This window comes from Hirundo rustica, chromosome 5, assembly GCF_015227805.2.
Source record: "Hirundo rustica isolate bHirRus1 chromosome 5, bHirRus1.pri.v3, whole genome shotgun sequence".
Classification (NCBI taxonomy): domain Eukaryota; kingdom Metazoa; phylum Chordata; class Aves; order Passeriformes; family Hirundinidae; genus Hirundo; species Hirundo rustica.
In genome coordinates this window covers 38,989,540-39,017,489 of record NC_053454.1, presented here as the reverse complement: position 1 = coordinate 39,017,489, position 27,950 = coordinate 38,989,540, and the positions used below count along the sequence as shown (strand labels likewise).

Below are 27,950 nucleotides of genomic sequence, written 5' to 3'. Positions count from 1 at the left end.
ATAAACTTGTTCACCAAAGAATGTGCATAAATGCCTTGCTTAATCAACCTAGGACAAGAAAACTGCTGCTGCTGGGAACAAGGTTTCTATTCTTTCTTCGTCTTTGCAATTCTGCCACATCTTCTGCAGCAGCATAGGCAGCACTTGAAAATAATGAAGACAATAGTGGCTGTACAGGTGAACAAGAATGCCAGAACATCCAGAGAGTGGTACTGGTACCAGGTGAGATGGTGAGCAGCTGGTCTCAAGTGCTTTGCTCCTTTGTGACGCATGACAAATTCAATCCAGAAGACAGCTCTGTCCAGAGGCTTAACAGGCTGGTCATGCTGTATCTTGGATAACTTCAGAGCATTTGCCTTATAGCTGGGGAAAAAAAAAACCAAAAAAATGAGAGAGAGATTTTTCCCCTATTCCTGAAACAAACCATTTAGCACCTGGCAGTCCTCTTGAGGAAGGTAGACAGCCCTGCTTTTACTTTCATCAATCTTTAAATGTATTTGAAACTGGTCCAGTTTATTCCTGTATGCCTAAAATTGGGTTAAGAATAGTAATAGCAAAAGCCAATGTTTTGCAAAAAAAAAGTTATTCAAAATTATTCCAGATACTCTTTTAAAAAAACGGCATGGAAACATTTACAGCATTTCTCTTCCCATATAATAGAGTGTGGTGATTTGCACTGGGACAGAGTTAACTTTCTTCATAGTAGCTGGTGTGAGCTATTTTTTGGATCTGTGCTGGAAGCAATATTGATAAAATAACTTTTTCCTTACTGCTGAACTTAAGTCAAGGCCTTTTCTGGCCCTCACACCCTGCCCCCCCACCAGCAAGGAGGCTAGAGCTGCACAAGGAATTAGGACACAGCAAGGAAAGCTGATCCCAACTGTGACCCAAGGGGTTCCCAGACTCCCTGGTGTCATGGCTCAGTAGTAAAACTAAAGGGAAGGCTGGGGAGGCCACATGTACCAGCTGCCATCCATGTTGTTACCAATCACCTCCACCATGGCTGACTCCCTCAGATACTAGATACCTCCATCAGCTGGTCCGTTTGCTTCAGGAATTTGCAGGTTCTTACTTGAAGGAATACCTGTCATTCACACTAGATGGGAGTTGCTGCTAAAGACTGAGGACTTCTGCATTTTTCCAATCCCTTTGTCAGTGGTCTTATCCTTAGCAAGGGAGCCCAGCTGCTGGGCTTCCTTCTCCAAGTCCTGACTGATAGGTATGGTAACCTAAGGATACTGCTAAGTCAGGGGTAGGAGAAAGAACTGTTATGACTGAAGGCAGCTAAGAGCTAATAGAACTAGAATTGTCGTTAACACCCTCCAGAGGATTTACACTAGCAGAGAACTCTCAAAAGCTCCTCTGAACTTTCCAAGAACTATTTTTCTCAAAGCACTCATAAAATGCAATATAAGGAAAACCAAATTACTGATCTCTCCTTTTTGAGAATGCTGATTCTCAGAAAGGAAAGGTAGTTTTCACATGAAATCCAAACTTCAGCTACTTTGCATTTTCCATTCCCAGAAGAGCCAGCAGAATTTCTTTCATCAGCAGCCCAGGATTTTAGTAACCTCAGCCTACTGTAAGGCAAGAACAAAACTCACGTAGAATTGTAAATGACTGTGTTCAGTGCATCAACGAGGTCCTGTGTCTTCATTGTGCTGAAATCCACCTGAACTGCAGCTCCTTTTGCTACCATGTGAGCGATGTTGTCATGCTGGTCAGCAAACATGGGAATCCCAACCATTGGTATCCCATGGTAGATGGCTTCATAGAGCCCATTGGTCCCACCATGTGTAATAAAGGCCTTAGTCAAGGGATGGCCTGGAACAGGGAAGGAGAAGTGCATGTCACAGCAGCTGTGGCAGACTGCATTCCCTGGGATGTGAGCACTGCATAGAGGGGCCAGTGCGCTGCTAGAGAAGGGAACAACTCTGACCTCTGGATCAGCAACAGAACTTGCATGCTTAGCTTTCACAGTCATATGTATTTTAACACAACATGTGAATCAGCATGTCCCTCCAGACTACCCCACAGTTACTTTGGCCCTTCTGCTATTGTGCAGTTGTAGTTTTCACATGGTATCAGGTTCAGAACAGCCCTGTGCTTCAGCCTTGCTTAAATCAAGCATTTTTAAAAATGAGTCCTGGAGATGAGCTGCAGATGCCAAATCCAACTCCAGAGTAGATCTCTACTTTGATGTTTACTCCTGCCTACAGGTGCTTTTGAGCCCTTCCAGACAGCTGCCATCAAGCTCTCTAAGTCAGAGCCTTTTAGGAAACTAAGGGTCCCGAGAGCAGAGTTCTGCAGTTCAGGCTGTGAAGTGTATCCACAAGCATTACATGGTTCTGTTGCCTGAATGCCTGAAACATTCTAGTGGAAAAACAAAGGAAACAGTTTTTCCAAGGGTGCAATCCATCCCAAATAGAATCAGTCTCACCAAGCAGGTCATTTTGTGGTATCCAGTCATAAATCCTGGTGTTGGAGCCCAGAGTTTCTGGTTTTTTCCCTTTGTACCGCCAGAGGACCTTGAACAAAGGAAGAATAAGATAAACATGGTACCTGTGATATGCCTTTCTGTATTTATTACATGTAATTTAGAGCTTTATCTCAAACCCACCTACCTTTTCCCAGTAATTTAAATAGCTTTGGCTCCAGTTCAACTCTTTGATGGGTTATTATGTGCTAATTATAAAAAATGCACTGAGTGATTTTTTTTTTTTGCCCTATAGACACACTTGTGTGTCATTTGGTTCAGAGGAGGTGAAACAGCAGGACTCCCCACGAAGTAACTCAGCACTCTGTCTTCTGAGAGAGCCCAGCTTCCTGGCTGTATCACATCCAGCAGGGATGCAGGTAAAGAACAGGCCACTCCAAACATAAAAGGCTCACTGAGAGCAATGGGAGTGAAAAATCAAGGCAACAGGGCAGCTTGTTTTAGGCTTGAAAAGAAATTCACCTTTTGTGGAAGCTGGCTGAGAGCTTTGGCAATCACATTACTTTTTTCATCACTTAGGTTGTAGACCATCGACCCAAGAGTGAATACAATGACACCATGTTCCCCTGAGCTCTGAACAAATTCTTCCATTTCCTAGAAGAGGCAGAAAACATACCAGGGGTAATTACACAATGCAGATTACACAGATTTCTGTGAATAGCGAGCATAACCTTTTCAGCTTATTTAGGAAGTGATGTTGGTGTGAGCACCTCCTGACAGAAGGGCTTGACAAAGACAGACCTGGCCCTGTGGAAAACAGTCAGTTTCTCCCCAGTGATGAGCAGGACAAGTTGAGACAGATGACAGATTCTTAGGATACATTTCAGCAGCAGGACTGAATCCTGGCATTATCATAAGCAAGCCACACTTCGTGACACTCTCCCTAGAATGGTCATGGTTCTGGATTTTCCTGGAACAAGTACTTTGCATTATATAGCTCTGCTGAAACCTGAGAGGGTTTTTCAGCATCCTGCACAGACTGACCAAGCTGGTGCCATCACTTTGCTAGTCAGACAGTTCTCATTTCTTACAACACACCACATTGCTCAAAACATTTTCTACAAATCAGACCAATAGGTTTTCCTGTTTCTTTTATTAGTGTCATATGAACTGGGGCAGTAACATGCAAAAGAGAGTGGTTATCCATTTTCCCTAAGCTTAACCCATGCTACAGGGGAGTGGGAAGAGAACTAGAAGGTTTCTTTTAGTAGACAACTTGCACTGAAGATGGCCTATATGATAATCTGCACCAGAGGTTGTCAGGTTGTCATCTTCAGTATTTGGGAGTTTCAAATTCCACTTGAATACTGCAATTCACAGCAGAGCATATGCTGGAGATGCTCAGTGTTTTACTCCCTTTAAGATGTCTTAAACTAAAGTACAATAGAAAAAGTGTTTATCGCTCGTCTATTTCTGCAGGTTTTGACCCCGTTTCACCTAAAGAATTTGTCTTGTCACAGTGCCCTCTGGCATTAGGTATTTCAATGTCATTGTGGGCTGCAAGTCTGTGTCTTAGAATTAAATATTACATTTAAGGACCCTGAGGCAGTACCTATTTTTCCTAAAATAGACACTCTATTACCCTGTGCTGACATCAGCTATCCTCTTCTAAGACAACAGGCTACAAACCAGCCCTTAGTTTGGACAAGTATGTATGGATGCTGAATAGTTCCTTGCACCCCAGCAGCACCAGACCATCTTCTTTAAGGACAAGCTTTCTCAGGACATGGCTTGTGTGGTTATCAGGGAGAGAAACAGTCTTTGTAACAAACTAGCCAATGGCAGAATGAAGTTGGGATACCTTTGGTAATGGTTTTGCAGGCTGGCAATGAAGTCCTCCAACAAACTCAAAGTTGGGCAGGAAAGGACGTGGAAATTCGAAATCCCAGTATGTTCTGATTAACCAAATCTCTGCTTTCCCCATCGTCTCACACAGGGTTGTGGGCTTTCCTGTGGACAAGGTACAAGAGGTTTACAACGTGCACGGGAGTGACCTTGTTTGCTCTAAATTGTGAAACAGGAGCCTTACCTTTGTCTTTTGCACTCCCAATCAGTGTAGTTTATCAAACCATGTATAAAATTAAAACATCCACAAATCTGGATCTATTCCTTGCCCTGTCCTGTGTTCAGCTTTAGCAGGTGGCCATGAGCAAGGCAGTACAATCCTTAAAAGGATTTTGAACCTTCATGATTACGTTAGAGAAATACAAGCAAAAAGGATTTAGTATCTAATATAGAAGTGCAATTCTTGTAGTGCTGAATTATTACCTGTGCTTGTAGTAAAAACACAGAGAACACTTGGGGAAGAGAACAGTCACAGAAAATTTAGTTCCAAATACAGAATAAATGAATCACAAAGTGATGAAGTGAATCACAAAGTCACCTGTCAGGGAGGAAGAAAGTTTTTAAACAAAGTTCTGTAGCATTTTTCACATGCTGACTCATTTAGTGGCTGCTCAGACAACAATAAAAGACAGGTACAGACATCTCTAGTTTTCTTGAGGACTGGGTTAGCTGCTTCTTACACATATTGGTAAAAAGTGGCTAACTCCATAGATACTTTTAATGTCATTGTATGCAAAATCCAATATTTCTAGAAATTCATCTGAAAAAAAAAAATGGTAATCTGATGTTTTGTAGTTTACCATTTGGAAAAATCTATATTCTTAGGTAGGCGTTGCAAGTTGTCTTTGTAGTATTTTCTCCACAAAGTGAAACTGGGAGTAAAAGGGTTAGAAGTATTGATAAATAGTTTTCCAAAGCCAGCCTAATGCAAGCAGGAATCAAGCTAAATATGCAGCAAGATAAAAATTATCTGTAGGCCATCTTCTTATACTACTTTATCAGTATAATAATCTACACCAGTAATTTTTTCTTTGTATTTAAATTAAAGAGCAATGAGTCAGTTACAAAGTTGCTGATAGGAAAATCAAGTTTGCATTACAAGTAGAGTGATATAAAGATTTAATTAGGTCTTTATGTGGTATTAAAAATTCAGTCCAGGGAAGAGGGACTTTCAGAGCACAAAGGCATTCTTTGCAAATGCAGGAAAAGATTGGACAGCAACAGAAGAGATACCCTTGTGTTTGCTGTTCACTCGTTATCTGCCTAAACTTAGATAGCCTGGATAAGATTCAAAGTCCATTGAACTAAAAGGTCTCTTTATTAAATATTGAATCATGCCTGAGTTGTACTATGTTGGAGCAAAACTTTCAGGTATGTATGTAGTTTAAGGGGACTATTTCAAACTCTAAATGATGGATGAAAGGGAAAGGTGACAGCATTCACTGCTGAGAATTGAACTCAGACTCAGCATGCTGCACTATGCAGAGTTGCAAGATACTTCAGGATTGCCACCTCTGCTGGCCTTTGAAGATGAATATTTTGAGACAACAGCATGGTGGTCCCAAAGCATTCAAAAGGCACAACATATGCAAGAAAAGAAACCACTCAACAGCTGCCTTACCTAAGACATTACTGTAGTACCCATCCCATTCATCTCGCCAAAACTTCATGAAAAATAAATCCGTGCAAATGTAAAAGAGGAAGTTCTGTAGTCTTTCCATAAAGGACATCTGGTGTGTCAGCCCCATTGTGCTAGCAGGCACATAAGAAGGTGGGGACGGGAGCCCACCACACAGCCGCTCTACCACATTCCCGTCAGAGAAGCGGAAGCTGTAGACAAAAGGGATCTCTAGGATTTCTGCTACAAGTTCCCCACCTACAGACAGGGGGTCAGCGATCAGAACATCAAACTTGGCCTGCTGCAGCTTTGCTATCAGGTGAGAGTTCATCACCAAGGTGTCACAGGTCTGCTTTGACATATTGGTAAAAACCTCCAGTTGCTCTTTCATCGTCCACATGATCTCCCAGGAGAAGAGATTAGCAGCTTCATTCATCCAGAAATTGAGGAAGTCCTCCATGGACGCATCCAAGGTCTCCTGGCTAAAGGGGACTTGCAGGACCTCAAAAGTGAAAGGGGAGGAGGTGTCCTGGTAGTTGATGAGCAGATTGCTTGAGGGCACCAGCACAGTCACTTCATGACCCCGGAGAACAAGCTCTTGCAGAAGCACTTTCACATTGATCCAGTGACTGGCATCGGTGGGCCAGACCACCACCCTCCCACAAAAACCAGTGCTGCAGAAGCATGAGTAGGCCCAGAGCAGCCAGGGGAACTTTGGCCCCAACATCTCAGCATTCCACGTACAACGCTGGTCTGACCGAACTGGAAGCAGTTCGCTGCTTCACTGTGCAAACACTGTAGAGCCAACCAATTAAAAGTGACATCTGTTTGGTGACTAGATTGGCAAACGTGTCAAGATTGGCGTGTCAAGATTGGCAAATATGTCGAGAGGGAATGTCGTAACACAAAACAACACTCGTGGGAGGAGTGGGCAAGCAGCAAATCCCGTTCTGGAGTGCCTTGCAGAGCAACAGCGGATCTCAAAATTATGGCAGCTCCTATCTGCTCACCACAAACTACATTTTGCAGCATGTGAAGACCAGAAGCCTTTTCCCTGTGTTGTGGTTTAGTCTTGAAAGGCGGCTAGGCCTCTAAATCTCTCACAGAAGAAGAAGAAAAGGAAGGGCAAAAGTTAGAAATCTCATGGATTGACAACTTAAGGGGGAAAAAAAGGAAGAAAAAAAAAAGAGCAAGGAAAGCAAGTAATGCAAAAAGAACAGTTGCTCACTACTAACCAATGCCCAGTGAGTACCTGAGAAACAGCAGCCCTGACAAACTGACAAGCTTTTCTCCCATATCTTTTATTTTGCTGAGCACAAAATCGTCATGGGCTGGGGTATCCATTGGGTGAGTCGAGGTCAGCTGTCCCAGCTGTGTCCCCTCCCAACTTCTTGGGAGCATCCCCAGCCCCCTCACCGGTGGGGTGGGGTAAGAGGCAGAAAAGGCCTTGACACTCTGTAAGCACTGCTTAGCAGTAATTAAAACATCCCTGTGTTATCAAAACTCTTTTCAGCAAAAATCCATCTTGCAGCCCATGCAAGCTAACAAAACAGGTATTGGCACATGGAGCCTTAAATGCTAAACCCCACAGTTCACAATGAAAAAAGACACCACAAAATCCAAAGAGCTCTGAGGCTTACACAACAGACATCATGCTTCAGCCAGCGCAAGATTTTCTAGTCTCTGTCATCAGAACATGATAAGCAATACAAACACACAGCTAGGTACTCTAAGAGTAGGATACCTTAAAAGCTTAGCTCTCTCAACAGAATTACACCTTAATATAAATAAAATAAGATATAATAAAATATTAATAAAAAGAATAAAATATAAATAAAAAACACTTTAAAGTCTCATATTGAAATACCCATTTTATCTCTCCACCAGCAGTGCATATGTTTGGTCTGTTTCTTTTTAAGCATTACTATAATCACCTAGAGCAAAAATGGGAAAGCAATTATAGAAATATTTTTTAAAAATTAAAAATACAAATAAATATAACTATAATCTAAGAGTTTTTAGACACTTTAAGAAAAGCAAAGAACCATGTTTCTGCAGAGGGCCTTTTATCACAGTGAATTTGGGCTCATCTGATCTCCCAGGCTTTTAAAGGCCCAGAGGAGGATATTGTCTCTCATTTTGAGACAAGGTAGCAAGTCAAAAGTGTGCTATGAGAGAAGAAGTACTAGTGTTTGGTGGGTATAGAGTATTTTACTATTCTTAGTGTTTGTCATGATTCATCTATGAATATGACTAATGAGCCCCATTTCAAGTGCTTTAGCACAGTTTTACATATCTTGGAAGTACTTGTACAGACTTAGCTCTACCACTGTTGCAGGTCAGGCTTAACAAGCAATGTTTGTACTTGCCTGGATTGTTGGACTTGATGCAGGAATTTTGAAGGAAGGAGAGTGAATATGGGGCTGTCTTGTTCCTGATTTGTGCCTTACCTCTCATCTCTGGGTATTTACTCTTGTGTGTACAGATGTAATTTCTGGAAAGAGAGCAGCCTTACCTAAAACTTCACTGTAGTATTGATCCCAGCTTGCCCAGAGAACATAATGAAATACGAAATCCTGTAGAGCGTAGCTGAGGATGTTTTTTACCCTTTGCCAGAAGGTCATCCTATCTGTTAGGCTGGTTAGGGTGGTTGGTACATAGGAAGGAGGTGCTGGGAGTGTTCCACAGAGCCGCTCCACCGTGTTGCCCATGGAGAACCGGAAGGTATACACAAAGGGGATTCCCAGCTTCTCAGCAACCAGCTCCCCACTGGGAAACAGTGGGTCTGCCAAAAGGACATCAAAGGCGGATGCCCTCAGTCTTTCCATCAGGGCATCATTCTTCACAACTCCATCACAAACTATTTTGGTTATGTTCTTCATCTGCAACATCTTTTGAGCTATCTTGTAAGCACCTTTCCAGATAGGTAGCTCTCTAGCCTCATAAAAAAATAGATTAAAAAGTTCATCCATTAAGTCAGTCATCTCCTTTTTGGTGGTTGGCACCTCAATCACCTCAAACTGGAAAGGTGAGGGCTGTGTGGGATTGAGGATGAGGAAGAACGAAGGCAGCAGCACGGTCACCTCGTGGCCCCGGACCACAAGCTCCTGTAGTATGTGCTCCATGTTCAGCCAGTGGCTGTTGTCAGCTGGCCAAACCAACACTTTCCCCCCAAACCCCGAGCCCAACATGGCCAGCAGTATCAGCGCTGCCGCCTCCTTCCCTGCCATAGCCTGCCCTGTGTGGCAATGCCTCTGTGGCCTTCCTTCACCAGGAGCAGTGGCGCTCCCGAACTGGGCTGGGCATGCATGACGCTGCCTTGATCCCGAGGGCAGGGAGACAAAGGTAGGCGGCGTGAAATCCTGTACTGGATAGTAGCATGTTTAATACCATGTTTTCCTAGGGCGCAAAAAAGGTGACTGGCACCAGCTTGCACCCTCTGGTGGTAAACAGCTTGCTGAAGCGGGAAGATGTTATTCTTCTGGACCAGCAGGGAGAGCTGTCAGCCCTCTGGGACTCAGTCCAGCAAGGATTGTATCCTGTTGGTAATCCCATCCCTCCTGCCCATCTAACTACAATCTCTGTGTTACTTGTTTGGTAGAAGAGGTGACTTTTTCATTCTTCTGGTTCTTTGAAGCATAGCTGGGTAGGCAGCAAAGATGTTCACTTACTATGTGGGCACCTTTTTGCTTTTATAAAGCCACAAACCATTCCTTTAGAACACACTCTGGTGGTCCAGGGCTGCAGCAAAAGAGTTGCATCTTGAAGTAGATGAAACTACACAGCAAATTACTCCAGTATCAGAGTAAGATTGTACTCATGTGAACTTGCCTCTTGCAGAGCACCATGGGAGACCAGAAGGGGATAGTACAGGCTTCCTGCCTGCCACTAAGTGCCAATTATGCACTATAAATGGAACCAGAAAATACATTAAACTGGGGTTTTTTTATATATGGTCCCTCCTGATGTGGAATTAAGAAATTAATTCTCTTAAGAGTAAGTTCTCTTTTCTGTGCTAAAAATCATTATTACAGGGTTTCTGCCCAGTGCTGTTACACAATAGTTTCCTAATGTTGTCATCCAAGGCTTTTGGAGTGGTTTCCATGCTGGCTAGAGCACCCTTTCTGGGACAAAAATGTGGGTCATGGAAACAGCTGGACTGTGAGGAGTCAAGCTGAGATATGTCATGTACTGTACACATGACACCAGCTTGGTGTACTTGTGGAGTCTTGCATCATGCAGGTATTTGCAGGCAATTGAACCCTGAGAGATTTGCAAGAGTTCTTTTTCAAGAGCTCAGTGGGAAGGTAGTAGAAATGACATGTGATTAATAATAAACATATTTTTCTACATGATCACTCACAACAGTCCAGAAGAAAATCCTACAGAGACAGATTTGTTGTTTTCACTGTTTGCTTTGTGGGTGGGAGGGTATGTTCTAAATAAAACTTGTTTTGTGAAGGGAGAATTGGTTTTATATGACCAGTGACATAAGTGAAGTCTATATTACAAAGCCACAATGTACTTAAATATTGCTACTGAGGGTGACAAGTCTGGCCTGTAATTCACCAGCTCCCCTCTCCTTGTTATGGTGCTTTGGGTGAGGAAAATGGCTCTGTTCCTGGCTGCTTTCTGTGCAAGCAGTCACCTTTGCTGAGCGCCCTGTATGGTGTGGAAGTCGTATCAGACTCCACACTAAAATTACAACAAAAGTCAAATCCGTCAATTGGGATGGCCCTGATCCTGTCTCAATGCAATGGCATAGCAGCACAGCACACTGACTGCTAGTGGCTCAGCCCCTTTTTAGGGACATAATGACAAACTCCTGCTGACCTCTCTCTTGACTTTGTGACCCTGGTGGGTTCCTATCTCTGCAGGTCATAAGGACAGACTGTATAATGAGAAGTGAAGTATCAGAAGGCTTACCTAAAGCCTTGCTGTAGTAGATATCCCAATGTCCCCAGTAGCTCTGGAAAACGTAGTCTTGCAGGTGGTAAGACACAAAGTTTTTTACTCTCTCCCCAAAAGACATGTGGTCAGTGAGCTCAGACAGGGCTGCAGGTGTGTAGGATGGTGGGGTTGGGATCTTGCCACAGTGCCTTTCCAGAGTGAAGGCGGGGGAGAAACGTAGAGAGTAGACAAAAGGAATGCCCAGCTTGAGAGCCAGGAGTTCCCCACAGGGGGTCACAGGGTCTGACAGCAGCAGGTCAAAGCCAGACCCCTGCAGACGAGCCATCAGCTCTCGGTTGGTCAGCACTGCATCGCACATGATCTTGTTCATCTCCTGCCAGCCCACGGACAGCCTTCCCAGCTCCTTGTAAAACTGCCAGAAGGTCAAGACAGTTGGCCTGTTGTTGAGCCATAGATCCACTATTCCATTAATCAGGCTCTCAGGAACATCTTTTGTGAAGGACACATTATAGGTCTCAAACTTTTCCGTGGCCTTAGGCTTGGGTTCAATGTAGAGGGTAGCGTTGGATACCAGGATGGTAAAGCTGTGCCCACGGCGGATGAGCTCCTGTATAATTACATTCATGTTCAGCCAGTGGCTGCCTTCTGTTGGCCAAACCAGTATCTTCCCACAGAAGACAGGCCCTAGAAGAACAACCTGGAAAAGGAGCAGCTGGAGGTATTTCTTTGAGCTGGTTGTTTTCATGGCCATGGCAGAGTCAAGGGCTAGATTGTCTTTCAGCTGGGAGTGCTGTGCCTCTGTGTAGTGTTTGATGACTCTCTTAGCAGAAGTGAGACTTAGCTGTTGCACACGTAGTGCCTTTATAACCCGTGTTTCATCTGAGCTCTGAAAAGAAAAAAAAATGTTTGGTGATTCATTTTTCCCTTTCTGTCTTCTGCCCTGTTAGCTTCCCACCGAGGGAGTTCTAGTCTCTTGTTAGGATGACAGCAATCCTGACTACTGTCGAAGGAGCCAGTCTCCTGGATGCCAGCCCTGAGACTCAAACAAATCCCTTGTACTTTTTCCCATGAACTAGCAATGCCAGAGGCAGGCCAAGGAATGAGAAACTGCCCAGGCAACTTCATGCTGTGGGCTCAGTTCGGGCGTATAAACATGGTCCTGGGCCTCTTCTGAGCCCTAAAGGTTTCACTAAAGAGCAAAACCTACATCATCTGGGATGGCTCTCATTTGGAAAGTTGTCCCTTGAATATAAACACCATGCCTGGAAGCAGTTCTTTTAACCACCTGGGGCCAAAATGACATCTAAACCCACACATATAATGATACACTCAATCCAACACAATCTGGGGAACAAATGCCATGCAGCAAAAAACTCTTACCTAGCAGATTCTTCCAACAATAAACATTGTGCTCTGAGTTGCAAGGTGCAATTTGCTACACCAGTTTGCTGCTTTTCCTTGCTGCTCCCCTCCTCTGTGGCTGGGCTGCTCCAGCAGGACTGGTTATCAGGCAGAAGGAGCTTAAGTAAGTTACCCTCTGAACTGGACTTTTCAATAGGAGGAAGTAATAAAATACAGAATGATGGTGATGAGGCATGTATTCTGTGTTTATTCATTGCTTTGTTAAGCTCTGGGAATTTAATGGCTGAGATGGTCTTTCCCTTGCCAGGATATACTATAATGTTATTACAGACCCAGGTTCTTAGCAGGACTTTATATCCTAGAAATAAGAAATACGGTGTCTGACTGCTAAAAGACTTTTTTACTCCCTTTAGGATCCCAGGTGGCAAAACAAAATTGTTTGTTATGTAGCAGATATATTTATAAACTGTTGACAGGAATAAAGATTGAATCTTGTGGTTTGTTTGGAAAGGTTTTCAAAAGTTGGTACTGTCGGTGCAATTTTCCAGAAGTCAGCGTGTTACTTGTGTTGTCTCTGTGGCCCTTTATTCCGGAGATCTAAGTGCTTAATAACCTGAAAATATAGGAATCTAAAGGTGCATCTCAATGATTTTTAAGTATTGTCCATAATAATCAACAGGGCTTTTTCTAAACCCTTAGAATCCAGGACTATTATGGCAGCATGTTTCAATCATAATTTGGCCTTACAGACAGGAATTTCACTACAGTCTCTCCACAGATCTTTGTACCCAGAGAAAGATTTTTTTTTCAGGCTAATTTAGCTTATTTTGTAAAGTCCTATAAAAAACTTAAAGTTCTTCCAGCAACTATTGAAAGGCTATGTTCATATGGGCTAGAGCGGATCATAGAATCATAGAATATCATGAGCTGGAAGGGACCCACAAAGATCATTGAAATTCAACTCCTGACCCTGAGCAGAACAGCCCCAAGAGTCCACCATGTGCCTGAGAGCATTGTCCTAAAGCTTCCTGAACTCCCTCAGGTTTGGTGCTGTGACCACTTCCCTGGATAAAAATTTAGATGGAAACTTGTTTTTTTGTTTCCAACCCCTTAGTATCAAATTTCTCCATAGCAAATGAGAGCAATTTCTAGGGGAACCAAAGAGTTAAATTTGTCTTGTTTCAATAGCCAGCTCTAAAGATGATACTCAGATTACTCAGATCAGAGAAGATAAGCATTTTGAGGGGATTAAAAGAACAAAATCCAGCAAATGAGAGAGAATTGGGGCAGAAGAAAGTAGATGGTGTTAAGAGCCTGTATTTCACACATCTAACATTACTAACAGAAGTGCTGCAGAAAGTGATGCAACCTCCAGCCTTGTTAAAAAACAACAGGCTTTTCAAGGCTAAGGCCCTCATGCAAAAGTTAGGCAATGCAAACTGATGTTTTTCACACACGGGTCTCTTCACCATTGTGCTGGCTGGCTGGGGGTTGCAGTGTGCATGGCACTTTGATTTCTAGGAAATCTCAGAAATTCAGGGCCAGGGTGGAAAAGGGAAGCTTTTGCCTTGAAGAAGTGCCAAATGATTCTGTGCTTTCCCTTTCACTTAATGCAATGAAGTAGCTTCTGGTCTGAAAGCAGAGTTAAAAGTCTTGCCTATCTTTTTGTTGTTGTTCTTTTGGGGAGTGGGGGTGTTGGCAAGGGGAAGGAAGGATACTAAGTTGGGAAAATTTCTAAGTTGGCTCATTCATCCCTACGTGCAGAAGTGACAGGATTGGGCAAGTCTGCAAAGTCACATGTGTGTGTACTCAGTAAAAGGCTTGTAATCCCCAGAGTATAGGGAAACTCCAGCAGAAGTTAATGAGATGAAATAGCCCCACCTTAACCATCTTTCTTGAATAAATTGTGTCTTTATACCTCTGCACTGTTACCACAGGATGAAAAAAAACAAGTGCTAGGTTTATAGCATTGCACTTGGATTTTTTGATTCACTTTAAGATTCTACAAACTCTCTTCACTGCTGCTGAAATGCTGCAGAGGCACCTTGGCATGTAAACAGCAGCCATCAGGGTGGCTAGCACAGGAGCTATTTTCACTCTGCAAAGCCAAAACATTAAAGAAATGAGAGAAGATTCAGGCCAAGCTTGGTGTCCCTGCTAGAAATCCGCATTGTTGGTGGAAGAATAGGTGCTGCACCTTATCCTTGTCAGCTCTACAGTGAGGAGCAGCAGAAGACTTGCCCAAGCTCCCTGCAAATGTGCCACTCTCCTGTCTTGCCAATATCTGTCCAACATCCCTGGGAAGGCTGTGTGCTATGGTAACAGGCAAATCTTCAAATCCCATGGGTATGGACATGATGGGACTCATCTAATGGCTCACCAGCCCAAAAAACAGGAGTTGCTTTCTCCATTCCAACTTTTCATTCATGTTTACTGTTCATGCTGCCATCAGAAGTCTTTCCCCATGACTTTCCCAGTCATCCTGCCAATGGGAGCTTGCTGCTGGGGCAGGAAGGAGCTAGGCACAGACCAGGCAGGCTACAATGGCCAGGGCAGCCCTATCACCATTCCTGGCGGGGGAGCGGCAGTGATAGCACCAGAAAACAGACCAGAGGTCACCGCAGCCATCGCTGTGCCCACTGCTGGGGACAGGGGTCCCAACTGCAGGGACCGGAGCACACCCAGAGCCCCAGCACGGGCACGGGTGCCCACACTGTGCCAGCATCACTCACAGCAAGCACCTCTCCTCTTGCCTCAGCACCTGTGGGGAGCAGGAATCTGGGTCCCTGGGGTTATTGCAGAAGACCCCAGATCAGGAAAAGGTTAGGGGTGCTGATTGCACCCCAAAATCCCCCAAATCCACCACCCTTTACCCCCACACATGCTGCTCTGTGACTGAGCATGGGCAGAGCACCCAGGGACACCCGTCTCACCTAAGACCTGCTGCTCTACGCCGGGAGAGTGACGCTGGAACGGTGACACCAGGAGGGTGAAAATGAGAGGGTGACGGCAGCAGTTTTTACAGGCAGAGACAGGGAGGCGAGGGCAGGAATGTTTGCCAATGCTCTGGCTGCAGGGAGGGAGGAGCGAGTGCAGGGAGAAACCGGCAGCCACTGACCTGCCGGCAGGGCTACAGCGGACATCTCCAGCCCCACCAGTCCTGCTCTCCCCCACAGGTCCCGGGCCACATCCCGTTGTGTAAACGTGGGGAGGAACCCATAACCTTCCCCACATGCAGTTTTGCAAAAACCTTTTGCGATCCCATGAGCTGCTGCTGTCAACCCCCTCACCACAGTGGCTGAGGGGTGACACCAGCTTGTCCCCAGCCCAAGAGGACAGCAGCTCCAGGGACACAGCTGGGTTGGGATCAGCAGAGGCTCACGGCAGAGAGTACACCATGGCAGGGTCAAGGAGCACATTTTATTTCTCTCCAGCTGTCCCAGGGGAGAGGAAGGAACGGCAGCAGTGCCATCACAGCACAGGGTGGGTTTGGGGGAGTGTCCAGCAGTGTCTCCTCAGATCTCAGTGCGGAAGCACAGGTCGGTGCCTGACATCTTCTGTGCGTAGTCCTGGTCAAAGCGCTCGTTCTGGGCCACAGTGAAGTAGTTCTTCCAGTCTCCAGTGGTGCCTGTGGCCACGTAAGATGGGGCTCAGCAGGGGCCGGGGGGACAGTGCGCCAGAGGCCCCCCGGAGCCGCTCACCTTTGCGCATGAATGGGGACACGCTGTGGTCCATGAGGTCAGAGGGTACCTTGCTGTAGTTGGTGGCAGGGTTGTCCCGCATGGTCTCGAAGGACGTGTGTCGGGTGATGGTGTCCAGCGCCGCCTCCGACAGCGTCTGCCCCAGGAACTGGGCCACCTTGGCAATCTCCCGGCGGAGGTCCTGTGCGACACAGGCCAACACTCACCCCTCCTGCCACCCCCAGCCCCCACACCACCGCCCAGCCCACCCCATCACCTCCTTCAAGTCCTCATAGAAGAGGTAGAGAATGGGGTGATCCTTCCTGCGCTCCCAGTAGCCCTTGACATGGTTGTACCAGGAACCATACGCCACTGCATGGGGAGAGCAGCCAGTGGATGACAGGTCCCCGCTGGGCCCCCTGCATGCACCCAGGGGTGCCCTGTCCCACCTCTGCCAGCCATGAACTCCTCCAGGTACTGGGCCCACGTCCCGGGGTGCGGCAGCAGCTTGTTCATCAAGTCAAAGTGGTAGTAGGAGACAGCCACGTCCTTGGCGTTGCGCCCCACATAGATCATCTGCAGATGGGCCATGGAGGTATGAGGGGCAGCTCCAGGATCCCCAACAGGGAGGACGCTTCAGCTCCTAGAATTCCCATTACCACTTCGGATGCTGAAGGGAGCAGTGGGGGATCCTGTCTCAGGGGAACAGGGGTGCTGCAATTCCCCCCAGGGCAGGGACCAGTGGTGGAGGTTACCTTGCAGCGGTTTTCCCAGAAGGATTTAGGCAGGATATGTACCGGTAGGTGAGTCTTCACCACACGGGGTGAGGGCATGGTGGCCAGCAGTTCTGTTCCTGGGGGATCCCAGAGCACTTCCTCAGTGGGCACTTGGCAAAGACCCTTGAGACTCAGCACCTGTGGGGTGCCCCTACACGTCACTACCTGCTGCCAACTTCCCGGGGGCAGAGAACTCCAGCATGGGCACTCTCCTGCTGATAATGTCGCGCTTACACTTCTCAGGATCTCCGCCTTGCAGGATCATGTCCACAATCTCACTGACCCAGGTGGTGCCTGGGGAAAGAAACCTATCAAGGGGAGCAGCCAGGGCAGCATCGGGTGTCTCAGCACTAACAGTCCCTCAGACCTCAACCAGACGCCATGGGGGAAAAGGGAAATCCTACGCAGCTCTGTCCTGTCAGCCCCTAAATGTGCTGCATACCCCCAGGCAGTGGGTCTCAGCTGAACAACACACTTGCCCAGCCAGCATCAGCACATTTGGTGGCCCTGGGGATGCTCACCAGATTTGGGGTAGGCAACCATCACAATGTCCTCAGGGCGGCTCTGGAAGGTGTCAACCCGTTCCCAGTTGTGGGCGAAGGCATTGACCATGGGGATGCCGTGCACTGTGAGCCAGGGCTGGCACAGGTAGGGGTCCGGACTGGCCATCCTGCTGGGGACAGGGACACATGGCAGGGCTGGCTGATGAGGGGAGGCCCCTCCCCTCCACCCTCTCAGGGCGGCCACCAGCCAGGGCAGAGCGGTCACCTGGCACTGTGCCTGCCCGGGGAACGGCAGTGATAGCACCAGAAAACAGACCAGAGGTCACTGCAGCCACCCCTGCACGCACTGCTGGGAACAGGGGTCCCAGCTGCGGGGACAGAAGCACACCCAGAGCCCCAGCACGGGCACGGGTGCCCACACTGTGCCAGCATCACCCAGAGCGAGGGGATGAGAGTAGAATAGCACCTCTTCCCTTGCCTCGGCACCCTTAGGGAGCAGGGAACAGGGTCTCTGGGGTTATTGCAGGACACCACAAGCCAGGGGAAGTTTTAGGGGTGCTGATTGCACACAAACCCAAAATGCCCCAAACCCACCACCCTGGACCCTGCAAGCATGCAGCTCTGTGACTGAGCATGGTCAGAACACCCACAGGGCACCCCAGGACACCCGTCTCACCTAAGACCTGCTGCTCTGCGCCGGGAGAGTGACGCCGGGACGGTGACACCAGGAGGGTGACAGCAGAGGACAAGGAGACTCGGGGCCTCGCAGCGGTTATTACGGGAAGGAGAAGGAAAGAGGCAGGGCGCTGAGGGCAGTAATGTTTGCCAGACCAGCAGCTGCAGGGAGGGAGGAGCGAGTGCAGGGAGAAACCGGCAGCCACTGACCTGCAGGCAGAGCCACAGTGGACGTCTCCAGCCCCACCAGTCCTGCTCTCCCCCACAGGTCCCGGGCCACATCCTGATGTGTGAGGGTGAGGAGGGGACTTCTCACTGCCCACACCCATGCAACATGTTCCCCATACACAGATTTTCCAAAACGCTCTGCGATCCCATGAGCTGCTGCTGTCAACCCCCTCACCACAGTGGCTGAGGGGTGACACCAGCTTGTCCCCAGCCCAAGAGGACAGCAGCTCCAGGGACACAGCTGGGTTGGGATCAGCAGAGGCTCACGGCAGAGAGTACACCATGGCAGGGTCAAGGAGCACATTTTATTTCTCTCCAGCTGTCCCAGGGGAGAGGAAGGAACGGCAGCAGTGCCATCATAGCACAGGGTGGGTTTGGGGGAGTGTCCAGCCGTGTCTCCTCAGATCTCAGTGCGGAAGCACAGGTCGGTGCCTGACATCTTGTGTGCGTAGTCCTGGTCAAAGCGCTCGTTCTGGGCCACAGTGAAGTAGTTCTTCCAGTCTCCGGTGGTGCCTGTGGCCACGTAAGATGGGGCTCAGCAGGGGCCGGGGGGACAGTGCGCCAGAGGCCCCCCAGAGCCGCTCACCTTTGCGCATGAATGGGGACACGCTGTGGTCCATGAGGTCAGAGGGTACCTTGCTGTAATTGGTGGCAGGGTTGTCCCGCATGGTCTCGAAGGACGTGTGTCGGGTGATGGTGTCCAGCGCCGCCTCTGACAGCGTCTGCCCCAGGAACTGGGCCACCTTGGCAATCTCCCGGCGGAGGTCCTGTGCGACACAGGCCAACACTCACCCCTCCTGCCACCCCCAGCCCCACACCACCGCCCAGCCCACCCCATCACCTCCTTCAAGTCCTCATAGAAGAGGTAGAGAATGGGGTGATCCTTCCTGCGCTCCCAGTAGCCCTTGACATGGTTGTACCAGGAACCATACGCCACTGCATGGGGAGAGCAGCCAGTGGATGACAGGTCCCCGCTGGGCCCCCTGCATGCACCCAGGGGTGCCCTGTCCCACCTCTGCCAGCCATGAACTCCTCCAGGTACTGGGCCCACGTCCCGGGGTGCGGGTGGAACTTGTTCATCAAGTCAAAGTGGTAGTAGGAGACAGCCACGTCCTTGGCGTTGCGCCCCACATAGATCATCTGCAGAAAGCTTGGTGGCATATGGGGACTTGCAAAGTCCCAAGGGGGGAAGGCAACCCCCTTATGTCTGCTGGATCCTTCCCAGTGTGTTCATTCCAGCCTGTTACCTTGCAGCGGTTTTCCCAGAAGGATTTGGGCAAGATGTGAGCTGGGATGTGGGTCTTGATGATGCGAGGGGACGGCATGGCCTCCAGCTGCTCTGTCCCTGTAAGGATTTCCCCCAGAAGTGATCCCATTGTGGTGCCCTCCCACACAAAACCAAACCTGTCCCCATCCACCACCCTCTTCCACCTTGCTACCTGCTGGCAGCTTCCCAGGAGCGGCACACTCCATCATGGGCACGCGCTTCACAATGTCCTCCTGTTTGCATTTTTCCGGATCACCGCCTTTCAGGACCATGTCCACGATCTCACTGACCCAGGTGGTGCCTGGCGAGGAGATGTCAGGTGTCCAGCTGATGCCATTCCCGCTGGAGCCCCATCTCACGCACAGGGCGGTCACCATCTACCAGTGTTGCCTTTTAGCATGCCTCTGGTCCCAGCCCAGGCATCTGCAGGCTGGTACCTCCCTTCCTGAGCGTGGCCCCTCTCTGGTGCCTGGGGATGCTCACCAGACTTGGGGAAGGTGACCACCACGATGTCCTCAGGGCGGCTCTGGAAATTGTCAACCCGTTCCCAGTTGAGGGCGAAGGCACAGACCATGGGGATGCCGTGCACAGTGCGCCAGGGCTGACGCAGGTATGTGTCTGAATCGGCCATCCTGCTGGGGACAGGGACATGTGACATGTGACATGGCTGGCTGGCAGTGAGGAGCATCACGGGGCCACCTCCCTCCCTGGGGGCCAAAATCCCTGCCGAACCCAGACATCCTGGCCATAGGAAGGAAACCATGCCCTGCTTGGCTTCACAGGGGGTGGCACCTGTTTTCCGTGGGGATTTGGGGGCCCGAGCGGCAGTGCAGGGAGAGTGGAAGGGCATGGCCAGCTCTGGGCAGCTCGGGTCACGCAGGCAGTGGGCAGCTGCCCATACCAAGTCGGCAGCGCTCCTCCTGGGTATAAAAACTCTCAGGGGCATTCCTGGCTGGAGTTGCAGGCTGCTTTCTCTTTGCTTTTTCCTCCCCATCTCTCCGTTGTTCGGCAGCACGGGAAGCCTTGTTTTCAGGGGGTATGAGTGAGAGTTTGACAGAGACAGGAGCGAGCAGCAGAACTCACAGGACTCTCTCCCTAGGAAGCCTTTCCGCCCACCACCCAGGACAGAAACGCTGGACACGCCAGCTGCAAAAATCCCAAGCTGCATTTTTAGAGAGAGGCTCGGTGTCTTGCTTCCACCTCCTGGGGGCTTGCGGGGACACGGAGCCCCGCACCCACCCCGGCCGCCCCCCGGTTATGAGGCCAGGGCACCCCTAAACGCCCACGGACAAAGCCCCCCAGCTACTTGCGTCTTTTTCCGGGTGCTCTGGCAGGGAGGAGGCAGAGCTTTGCCCGCCGCTTGCGGGGCGGGATTTGGCAATTCCCTTCCCCTGCATGGAAGACGGAGGCGCAGGGAGGCGGGGGACAGCCCCGGGACAGAAGCCTGGAGCGGGACCTGGTGCCGGTGCTGCGGTGGGAAAAGTGCAGGGAAGGGGCGAGCGGGGATGAGGACGGTCCCCAGATGCCTGGGATGAGCCGTCCGTGCTCAGCACCCGTGGGACGCACACGGGCAGCGAGAGTGGAAATCAACAGCTTGCCCCTCCACCCGCAGAGGCGAACGCGGGGAGGAAATCCCAACCCCCATTCCGGGAGATTGAGCATCACCCTTTCCTAGTCCAAGAGTCACCTGCGTGGACGTCCCCAGCTCCTCACACCGACGTGGGGCTTGCGAGCGGTATGTGGGGTTCAGGCTTTGGTCGTACCCCTACTCCACTCAAATACGGGTCCAAAGTTTGCGGGGTTGCAAAGTACAAGTGCTCCTGGGAAAAGTGTTCAAAGGTGCCGGTGGCAGGGCCAGCAGCTTAGCTGTCGGCAGCCTTGTGAAAAACGTCCCTGATTTGTCTCCAGGGCCAAGTTCCCGGTGAGATGAGGCATGCCATGGCAAGTGTTCAGGGGTTTTGCTATTCATACGCCAGCAAAATTGGCTGCATGTGCAAACAGGGCAGGCAAAGCCAGGAGCTGGGGAAGTACATCTTCCAGTGGAAGACATCTTCAGTGGCATTTAAATGAATGCATGAAAAGGATCTTTTTCAGTGAGGCAGATCCCCTCATAGCACTGCTCCTCTCTAGCAGTTGGAACTGGGTTGCATCTCTTTGGGGATAGAGCAACACCATGAGGCTATCTTGCCAAGAAGCTGCAGTCTTGCGATCTCAAGAACCAGCCAGAAATGGGGCATAAATGGGGAACTTGGAGCTCCAAAGTACACCCTTGCCCCCAGTGGGACAGGGACTGGTTTGCTCCAGGCGTCCCAGAGCAAGGGCAAGGTGCAGGCAGGTTGGAGGTCGCAGGGTGTTTTCTCTTTCCAGCAAGGACAGTGATGTTGCTGAGCCTGGCTGCATGCCAGCAGGGAGCAGTTTCCCTTCACCTTTGTTCCACAGTCCATGGGATGCCAAGCTCCAGCTGGGCCAAGGAGAGCCTCACCACCACCCATTCTGTCAAGAAACTTGCCACAACCCAGAGGCATGACAGCTCCTGTGCACACAAGGGAGTACTGGATTTGCTGGTGCTCTGGGGATTTTCCATTCACTCATCTTTGCTCCCTCCAAGCACCTTGGTAGGCTTGGGAAGCCTAGGTTGACTGGGACCAGTGGTGGTTTCTGGGACAGTGCCCTGGTGATGCCTAACCATCACTAGCTAAAATTCCACTGTGTGCCCACCCTCTGTCCTGATAACAATGAAGGTGTTCCCAGACACTGCCTAGAATTCAGGAGGTTCAGGCCCCACCCTCATTTTCCCTGCAGGCAATGACTCAACCTCCATTTGTCACAGTTTATTGCAGGGGGAAAAGTGAATTAGTGCAAGAATCTCCATCTGGATGGGAAGGGACATGAGCCCCTCACACTTCCATCTGGAAGTGGAGGTCAGAGCCTGCCATGTGCTCCTTGTAGTGCTGGTCGAAGCGCTCGTTCTGGGCCACAGTGAAGTGGTTCTTCCAGTCTCCAGAGATCCCTGGGGGCAAGAAAATAACCAAGTAAATCCCCACACACATGAAATATTTGTAGCCACAGATGGGGGCTGAAATACAATCCAGGGACGTCCCTCCCAAATCCTCCACCACCAGCCAAACCCCACCTTTCCGGAGGAAGGCAGAGAGGCTGTGATCCATGAATTCAGGGAGCATGGTCTCATAGTTGGCAGCAGGGTTTTTCTTCATCTCCTGGAAGGAGGTGTGGTGCAGGATCCTCTCCATTGTTCCCTCCGCCAACTCCTTGCCCAGGAACTGCAAGATCTTCTGGATCTCCCGCCGTGGGTCCTGCAGGGTGATTGACATGTGTGACTGCCAAAAAAGCTGGGGGGCAGCCAGGGCTCCTTCCCCTTCATCCCACCCTCACCTTCTTCATGTCCTCATAGAAGAGGTAGAGTATCTTCTTCTCCTGCTTCTTCTCCCACCATCCGCGCACATGGTCGTACCAGGACCCGTAGGCCACTGTGGGATATGGACAAGGGATTAACTGAAAAGGTCGGTAGCGGGGAATGTCCTTCCCACCAGCATTTCTTTCACAGGGCATCCTGTGGCTCAGCCCACACCTTTGCCAGCCATGAAGTTCTCCAAGAACTCGGCCTTCGTGCCAGGATCAGGGTGTATCTTGGCCATCTGGTGGAAGTAGTAGTAGGAGGTGACAACATCCTTGGGGTTGCGGGCCATGTAGATAATCTGTAGAGAGCCAAGGACATGTTTGGGAGGTACAGAGTGGTGCCTCCTCCTCACCAACCCAGATGGGGAGAGACAGGGGGCACCTGTCATGTTACCTTGCAGTCCTTCTCCCAGAAAGACGTCGGGAGGAGCTGGACCGGGAGATGGGTCTTTACCAGCCGTGGAGATGGGGTACTCTCCAGCTGCTCAACGCCTGTGGCACAGGGGACTTAGAAGTGTGAGCCCCAACACCCTCACCCCCACGCTGGCTCTGTTCCCTCTCCACTCAAGCCAGGCAGCCGGGCTGGGGAAGCTCACCACTCGGACCCTTGAAGACCTTCATTTCCAGGAAAGGCACGCGGTTGTAGATGGCATCCCGTCGGCACTTCTCCACATTGCCATCCTGGTAGATCATGTCCATGATCTCGCTCAGCCACGTTGTGCCTACAGCACAGGGGCAGCATTGCAAAGGCTGGTGTCACCACATTCCCCCCTGCACCCTTCCCCAGGACCACTCACCTGATTTGGGGTAGGTGGAGATGAGCAGGTCGTCTGGACGGGCTTGGAAAGCCTTTACCTGTGGCCAGCCCTCGATGAAGCTCTTGAAGAGCGGGATGCCATGGAGGCTTCCCAGCTCCTGCCTGATTGCATCTTTCTGCTCCATGGCTGACAGTGGGTCCACACAGCACTGGCTGTCTTCCCTACTGGCAGCCTCCACAAGCTGGCTCCTGTGCCAGGACTGTGCCTGGGACAGTACTGGATCCTGTGGCAGGACTGTGCTCAGGGCAGTGCCCCATCAGGCAAAGTCCAGCCAGATCGCACGTGGCAGAGGTAGTGCCACAGGAGCGTGCCCTGATCCCTGGTAAGATACTGACCTAATGTGGATGCTGGCCATGCACTAAGCCCAAACCAAGAGGGGTTGGGAATGGAGCCCAGCATCACCTCTCCTCCCACCTGTCTGCACCTCTCCCCCATCTACAGCCCCTTTACTGAGTGCCAGGGGGTTGTGGCAGGGACAACTCTGGCACCCAAGGCCCCCATTGCAACTGTGCCTCTCAGGATTCCATGTGCTCTGGTGCCCAGGAGCCACGGCACCGCCACCCTCCCGCCACACCCAAGCTGTAATGGTTAATGAGAGCCAGCTCAGCTAAACTAGAGCACAGAGGATGTGAAGGAGTTCCAAAGTGCCAGCAGCTGGGGCCTGGAATGGTTTTGCAGTGGGCTCTGCCTCCCTCTCCCCACCTGCTTCATGAGCACTATGTTGTCCTGCAGTGTCCCTGCTTGTCCTGGGGACCAGACTGGCCAGGACCTGGCTGAGGGTGCTGCAAGCAGAGGGTGCCTCCCTCTCTGCTTTCCTGGGTGCTCCTTTGATGCTTCTTGTAGGAATGGACTGGATAAGCTGATCTGCTCCATCCTGGATAATCTAATCCAGCAGGTTGTGCAGTACAGAAACCCACCATGATGGAGCAGGTGCTGCTCTTGCTCAAGGAGGAGATCAAGGAAAAGAAGAAGCCAAGTGGTGCCTGGCCCAGACCAGGTCAGTGGGGTCTCTGGGAAAGGAAGCACTAGTGCAGGATATAGCATCTGGACCATTTGCAGAAATACAATCTCACAACTCTGACTTTCTGTATCCAATGAGGGAGCTGGAAGATAGTAAATGGGTCTGTTACCCCTACAAAAAAATACACGTAACATTCTCATCTGATGAAGAGGAAATAACATTATGACCTTTACTTAAAATTGAAATACAGATGATGGACAGGGTCCACAAACTGCTACCAAAATGGTGCCATATATGGCAACCAAGATATCAAAGCTCCAAGAAAAGTCTAGCAGACTTACATGGGATGGAAACATGCAGGGCTATCCCCATGACAGAGAACTGGGAAAAGATGATTCTTTATCTCCTTCAACTCCCTCTACATCTACTAGACCTTGGGGTGGAGAGGAAAATTACATACAAATAACTATCCCATTTGATCCAATTCAGGTGGCTGATTTGCAAGAAAATTTTGGCCATAAACCCAGTGATATTGAAATCCAGCAACCGTAATCCTATCAATGCATACACAATAATGGCCCTACATTCGGATTCCAGTTGATGCTCATCAAGAGTTAATTGCTAACAACATCTAAACAGTCCAGGATAACGTCTCTTTGGCTTTTGCTTGCATTCAAGCCAGTTGTGGGTGCAGTATGTGACAGCTGCTATCACATGGGAAGGTGAAGACTCCCACAATACTCCCACACCTCCAGCGCACAGTGAGATTCCCCCAGCACAGCCAGAGACCCATCATGGCTGAAGCCCAGTGTCCAGCACCACTCGTCAGGTACTCCAGCTTTACTGGTGCAGTTACAAGGGAAAGCACTTTGGGGTCTGGCCCCGTGACAGCCCCTCTGCATGGCCTGGCAGTGCCCAGCCTGTTCCTGGCACACTGTGGAAGAGCTGTGCATGCCAACTCCTGTCTCACTGGATTTCCCAGCACCCAGAAAGTGCTAGGCTAGGACCCTGCCCCCCACTGCATCCTGCAGAGCTGGGTAGGTGGGTGCCAGCTCCTGCCAACTCCCAGGGTGTCACACAGGTCCCCTGGCCCCAAGCAGTACCATCTAGGGACAACCACCCTGCTGCACGAGGCACACAGCTGCATCCTGCCCCACTGTCTATTCATTCAATCACCCATACAGAGACCCCAATGCCCCACAGCCGGATGCACACCCCTGGTTGCACCATGTACCCTGCCAAGGTCCCCTCCCAGAGCCTGCTGGGGACCCCATGCCTGCCCCACAGTGCTCAGCTGGGGTAACCACAACCCAGGATCCCTCTTTTAGCATCACGGCCACGTGCAGCCTCCACTTGCTGTCATGTGCACGTGGAGTGGTGCAGGAATGCAGTGCAGGAATGCAGTGCAGGAACTTGGCACTGTTCCAGCTCCAGGTGGATTTATAAAGATGGCTATTAGCTCTTCCATGATGGTGTTGGGGTATAAATGGATTAAAACCCTGCTCTTAGCTGGCTCATTGCTCTTTATTCCTGAACCGTGTTTCTCATCCATCCTGTGGGGCTTGGTGACCATCTCGGATCCCTCCCTTGTCTCTCATCCCCAAAAAATATCAGCTAGGCAGGAATGTCATCTGTAGCTTAGCGGGATGCTTTGATACCCAGCTCTCGGTCCACTGCCTGGAGGAAACGTTCGTTAAGGAAAAGCATCTGTCCATGGGGCAGGAGACGGTCCAGGAGGCCATCAGCAGCATCAGGACGGAGCAGGACATCAGCACCAGGGCCGAGGAGGCGCAGGGAGAGGAGCAGGCGGGGAGCCAGGCGCCGCAGGGTGATCTCAGCTAACGATAGATTCTCCTGGGGTTCACAAACCAAGGCAAAGGCGAGGGCCAGCACTGACAACCAGACTACTGTAACCCGCTCAGGGAATGGGTCTCCAGAGGGCAACTGGAAAAGACCCCCTGGAGCATCTTGGAGCGACATCGTCTCATCGGGTAGCTGGGGAAGTTGTGGGGAAGACGGGCGCCCCGAGGATGACTGAAGCAGTTGACACTGGGAGGCCACTTGCCTGGAAGAGAAAAGGGGGACCCTCATGTTAAGGACCCCCACCTCATCCAGGTACAGTGACCCTCTTCCTCTAGGGGAACAGGGTCTCAGGGGTCCTGCCGAGCCCAGCATCCTCAGAAAGCGGCGGTCCCATGAATGGGACTACTGGGGTTCTCGCTGAGCCCTGTCCCCCGAAAAGGGGGCTGCCACAGGCTCCCCTCAGGAACGGAAGGTGTCCCACAGTGAAAGGGCGTCCCAGCCCCGGGGGTCGGGCAAAGCCCAAGAACCCTCCGATCAAACAAAGGGCGTATGACGGCTGCGGGGATCCCAGGGAGAGGGATGAGGTGTCGCAAGACCAGAGGGTCCAGGAGACGGAGGGCACAGGCGTACCTGGCCACGACCAGCAGCTGCTCCTTGCGGCGGAGGCGCTGCCGGGAGCCCCCGGGGGCGGTCCCGGGGGGGCTCCCGAAGGTGCGCGCGTACAGCACGCGGCAGGGGGCGTGGCCGGCGGGCCCGCCCGGCGCCAGCAGCACGAACGCCCGCACCATGGCCGCCGCTCGGCCCCGGCCGCGGCCCCGGCGCGCCGGAAGCGGCCCCGCCGGCTCGGAAGGAGCGGCCCTCGCGGTGGGCGGACGGGGGCGCGCAGGCAGCGGGTCACGATTGGCCAAGGCTTGCGGGCATCGAGAGCGGATTGGCGGGCAAAGGCCGGTGGGCGGGGAAAGGCCGTGGGGGAAGGCCTCGGCGAAGGCGCCGTTTCCGCTGGCGACCCTCCGCTGCCACCCCTGCCCCTGCCCCCTTTCCCCTCCCCGGGGCGTTCCCGTGGGCGCGGCCACGCTGCCCCGGCGCCGGGAGCTGCCGGCACCCGGAGCGGGGCGGAGCTCTGAGCCCTCACCGTGCTGCCTGCCGGGGTCCAGGTCGGCCTCGCTGCTGCCACCCCCCGCGCAGCGACAGCTCTCAGTGGGCCAGGGCTTGTCCTGGGTGAGCTCTCAGCCCCCCGGGGAAGATCCCATCGTCTCAGCCCTCGCCCCTGCCAGCCGCTCTCCCTTTTCCCACACACATCCCCCGCATTGTGGTGCATTCACAGGTCAGGAGCTGGGGTTGCTCTCTCTCCCGAAGGAGTTAACAGAGTGTAAAAAAAACACTCCCCACCCTCCCCAGCTCACAGTGCCCAAACCCTGGCTCCAGTGTTGGGGTGAAGCCCCTCCTGTCCTCCAACGTAAACCACAGCTGGCTTAGAGCAGGACAAATTACTTGAATTAAGACGGGAGGGGGACCTTGATGTGGCCATCCTGGTACCTGCACACTGGGAATGCAGCACGGGGACTGTGGCTCAAAGTGGCAGCACAGCA

At 50.8% G+C, this 27,950-nt stretch overlaps 5 protein-coding genes across 6 annotated transcripts; all 5 read right to left on the bottom strand.

Annotated features, from left to right (window-relative positions):
- Positions 1 to 86: 86 nt before the first annotated feature.
- On the bottom strand, positions 87 to 11,622 carry LOC120753570 (UDP-glucuronosyltransferase 2A2-like). Of its 2 annotated transcripts, none has more exons than XM_040065894.1 (6): positions 10,887 to 11,622; positions 4,299 to 4,447; positions 2,960 to 3,091; positions 2,441 to 2,528; positions 1,605 to 1,824; positions 87 to 363 (listed from the first exon to the last, which is right to left on the bottom strand). In XM_040065894.1, exons 1-6 carry the CDS (start codon positions 11,620 to 11,622, stop codon positions 87 to 89), a joined length of 1,602 nt encoding a protein of 533 aa, XP_039921828.1. The 2 variants fall into 2 exon arrangements, with proteins under 2 accessions (XP_039921828.1, XP_058276812.1); XM_058420829.1 differs by lacking the exon at positions 10,887 to 11,622 and adding an exon at positions 5,964 to 6,687.
- Positions 11,623 to 15,665: 4,043 nt separating this feature from the next.
- On the bottom strand, positions 15,666 to 17,948 carry LOC120752868 (sulfotransferase 1B1-like). Its single transcript, XM_040064592.2, has 8 exons — positions 17,869 to 17,948; positions 17,211 to 17,359; positions 16,855 to 16,983; positions 16,669 to 16,766; positions 16,363 to 16,489; positions 16,191 to 16,285; positions 15,935 to 16,115; positions 15,666 to 15,861 (listed from the first exon to the last, which is right to left on the bottom strand). Exons 2-8 carry the CDS (start codon positions 17,356 to 17,358, stop codon positions 15,749 to 15,751), a joined length of 891 nt encoding a protein of 296 aa, XP_039920526.1. The 5' UTR covers position 17,359; positions 17,869 to 17,948; the 3' UTR covers positions 15,666 to 15,748.
- Positions 17,949 to 18,412: 464 nt separating this feature from the next.
- Positions 18,413 to 20,720, bottom strand: LOC120752975 (sulfotransferase 1B1-like). The gene is made up of 8 exons (XM_040064823.2): positions 20,673 to 20,720; positions 19,846 to 19,994; positions 19,535 to 19,663; positions 19,343 to 19,440; positions 19,109 to 19,235; positions 18,937 to 19,031; positions 18,682 to 18,862; positions 18,413 to 18,608 (listed from the first exon to the last, which is right to left on the bottom strand). The coding sequence occupies exons 2-8, from the start codon at positions 19,991 to 19,993 to the stop codon at positions 18,496 to 18,498; spliced, it is 891 nt and encodes a 296-aa protein (XP_039920757.1). The 5' UTR covers position 19,994; positions 20,673 to 20,720; the 3' UTR covers positions 18,413 to 18,495.
- A 1,404-nt stretch (positions 20,721 to 22,124) lies between these two features.
- On the bottom strand, positions 22,125 to 24,375 carry LOC120752977 (sulfotransferase 1 family member D1-like). Its single transcript, XM_040064824.1, has 7 exons — positions 23,577 to 24,375; positions 23,376 to 23,501; positions 23,174 to 23,271; positions 22,952 to 23,078; positions 22,756 to 22,850; positions 22,496 to 22,676; positions 22,125 to 22,372 (listed from the first exon to the last, which is right to left on the bottom strand). The coding sequence occupies exons 1-7, from the start codon at positions 23,719 to 23,721 to the stop codon at positions 22,260 to 22,262; spliced, it is 885 nt and encodes a 294-aa protein (XP_039920758.1). The 5' UTR covers positions 23,722 to 24,375; the 3' UTR covers positions 22,125 to 22,259.
- A 384-nt stretch (positions 24,376 to 24,759) lies between these two features.
- On the bottom strand, positions 24,760 to 27,149 carry AP5S1 (adaptor related protein complex 5 subunit sigma 1). The gene is made up of 2 exons (XM_040064825.1): positions 26,992 to 27,149; positions 24,760 to 26,623 (listed from the first exon to the last, which is right to left on the bottom strand). Exons 1-2 carry the CDS (start codon positions 27,147 to 27,149, stop codon positions 26,197 to 26,199), a joined length of 585 nt encoding a protein of 194 aa, XP_039920759.1. The 3' UTR covers positions 24,760 to 26,196.
- Between the last annotated feature and the right edge of the window lie 801 nt (positions 27,150 to 27,950).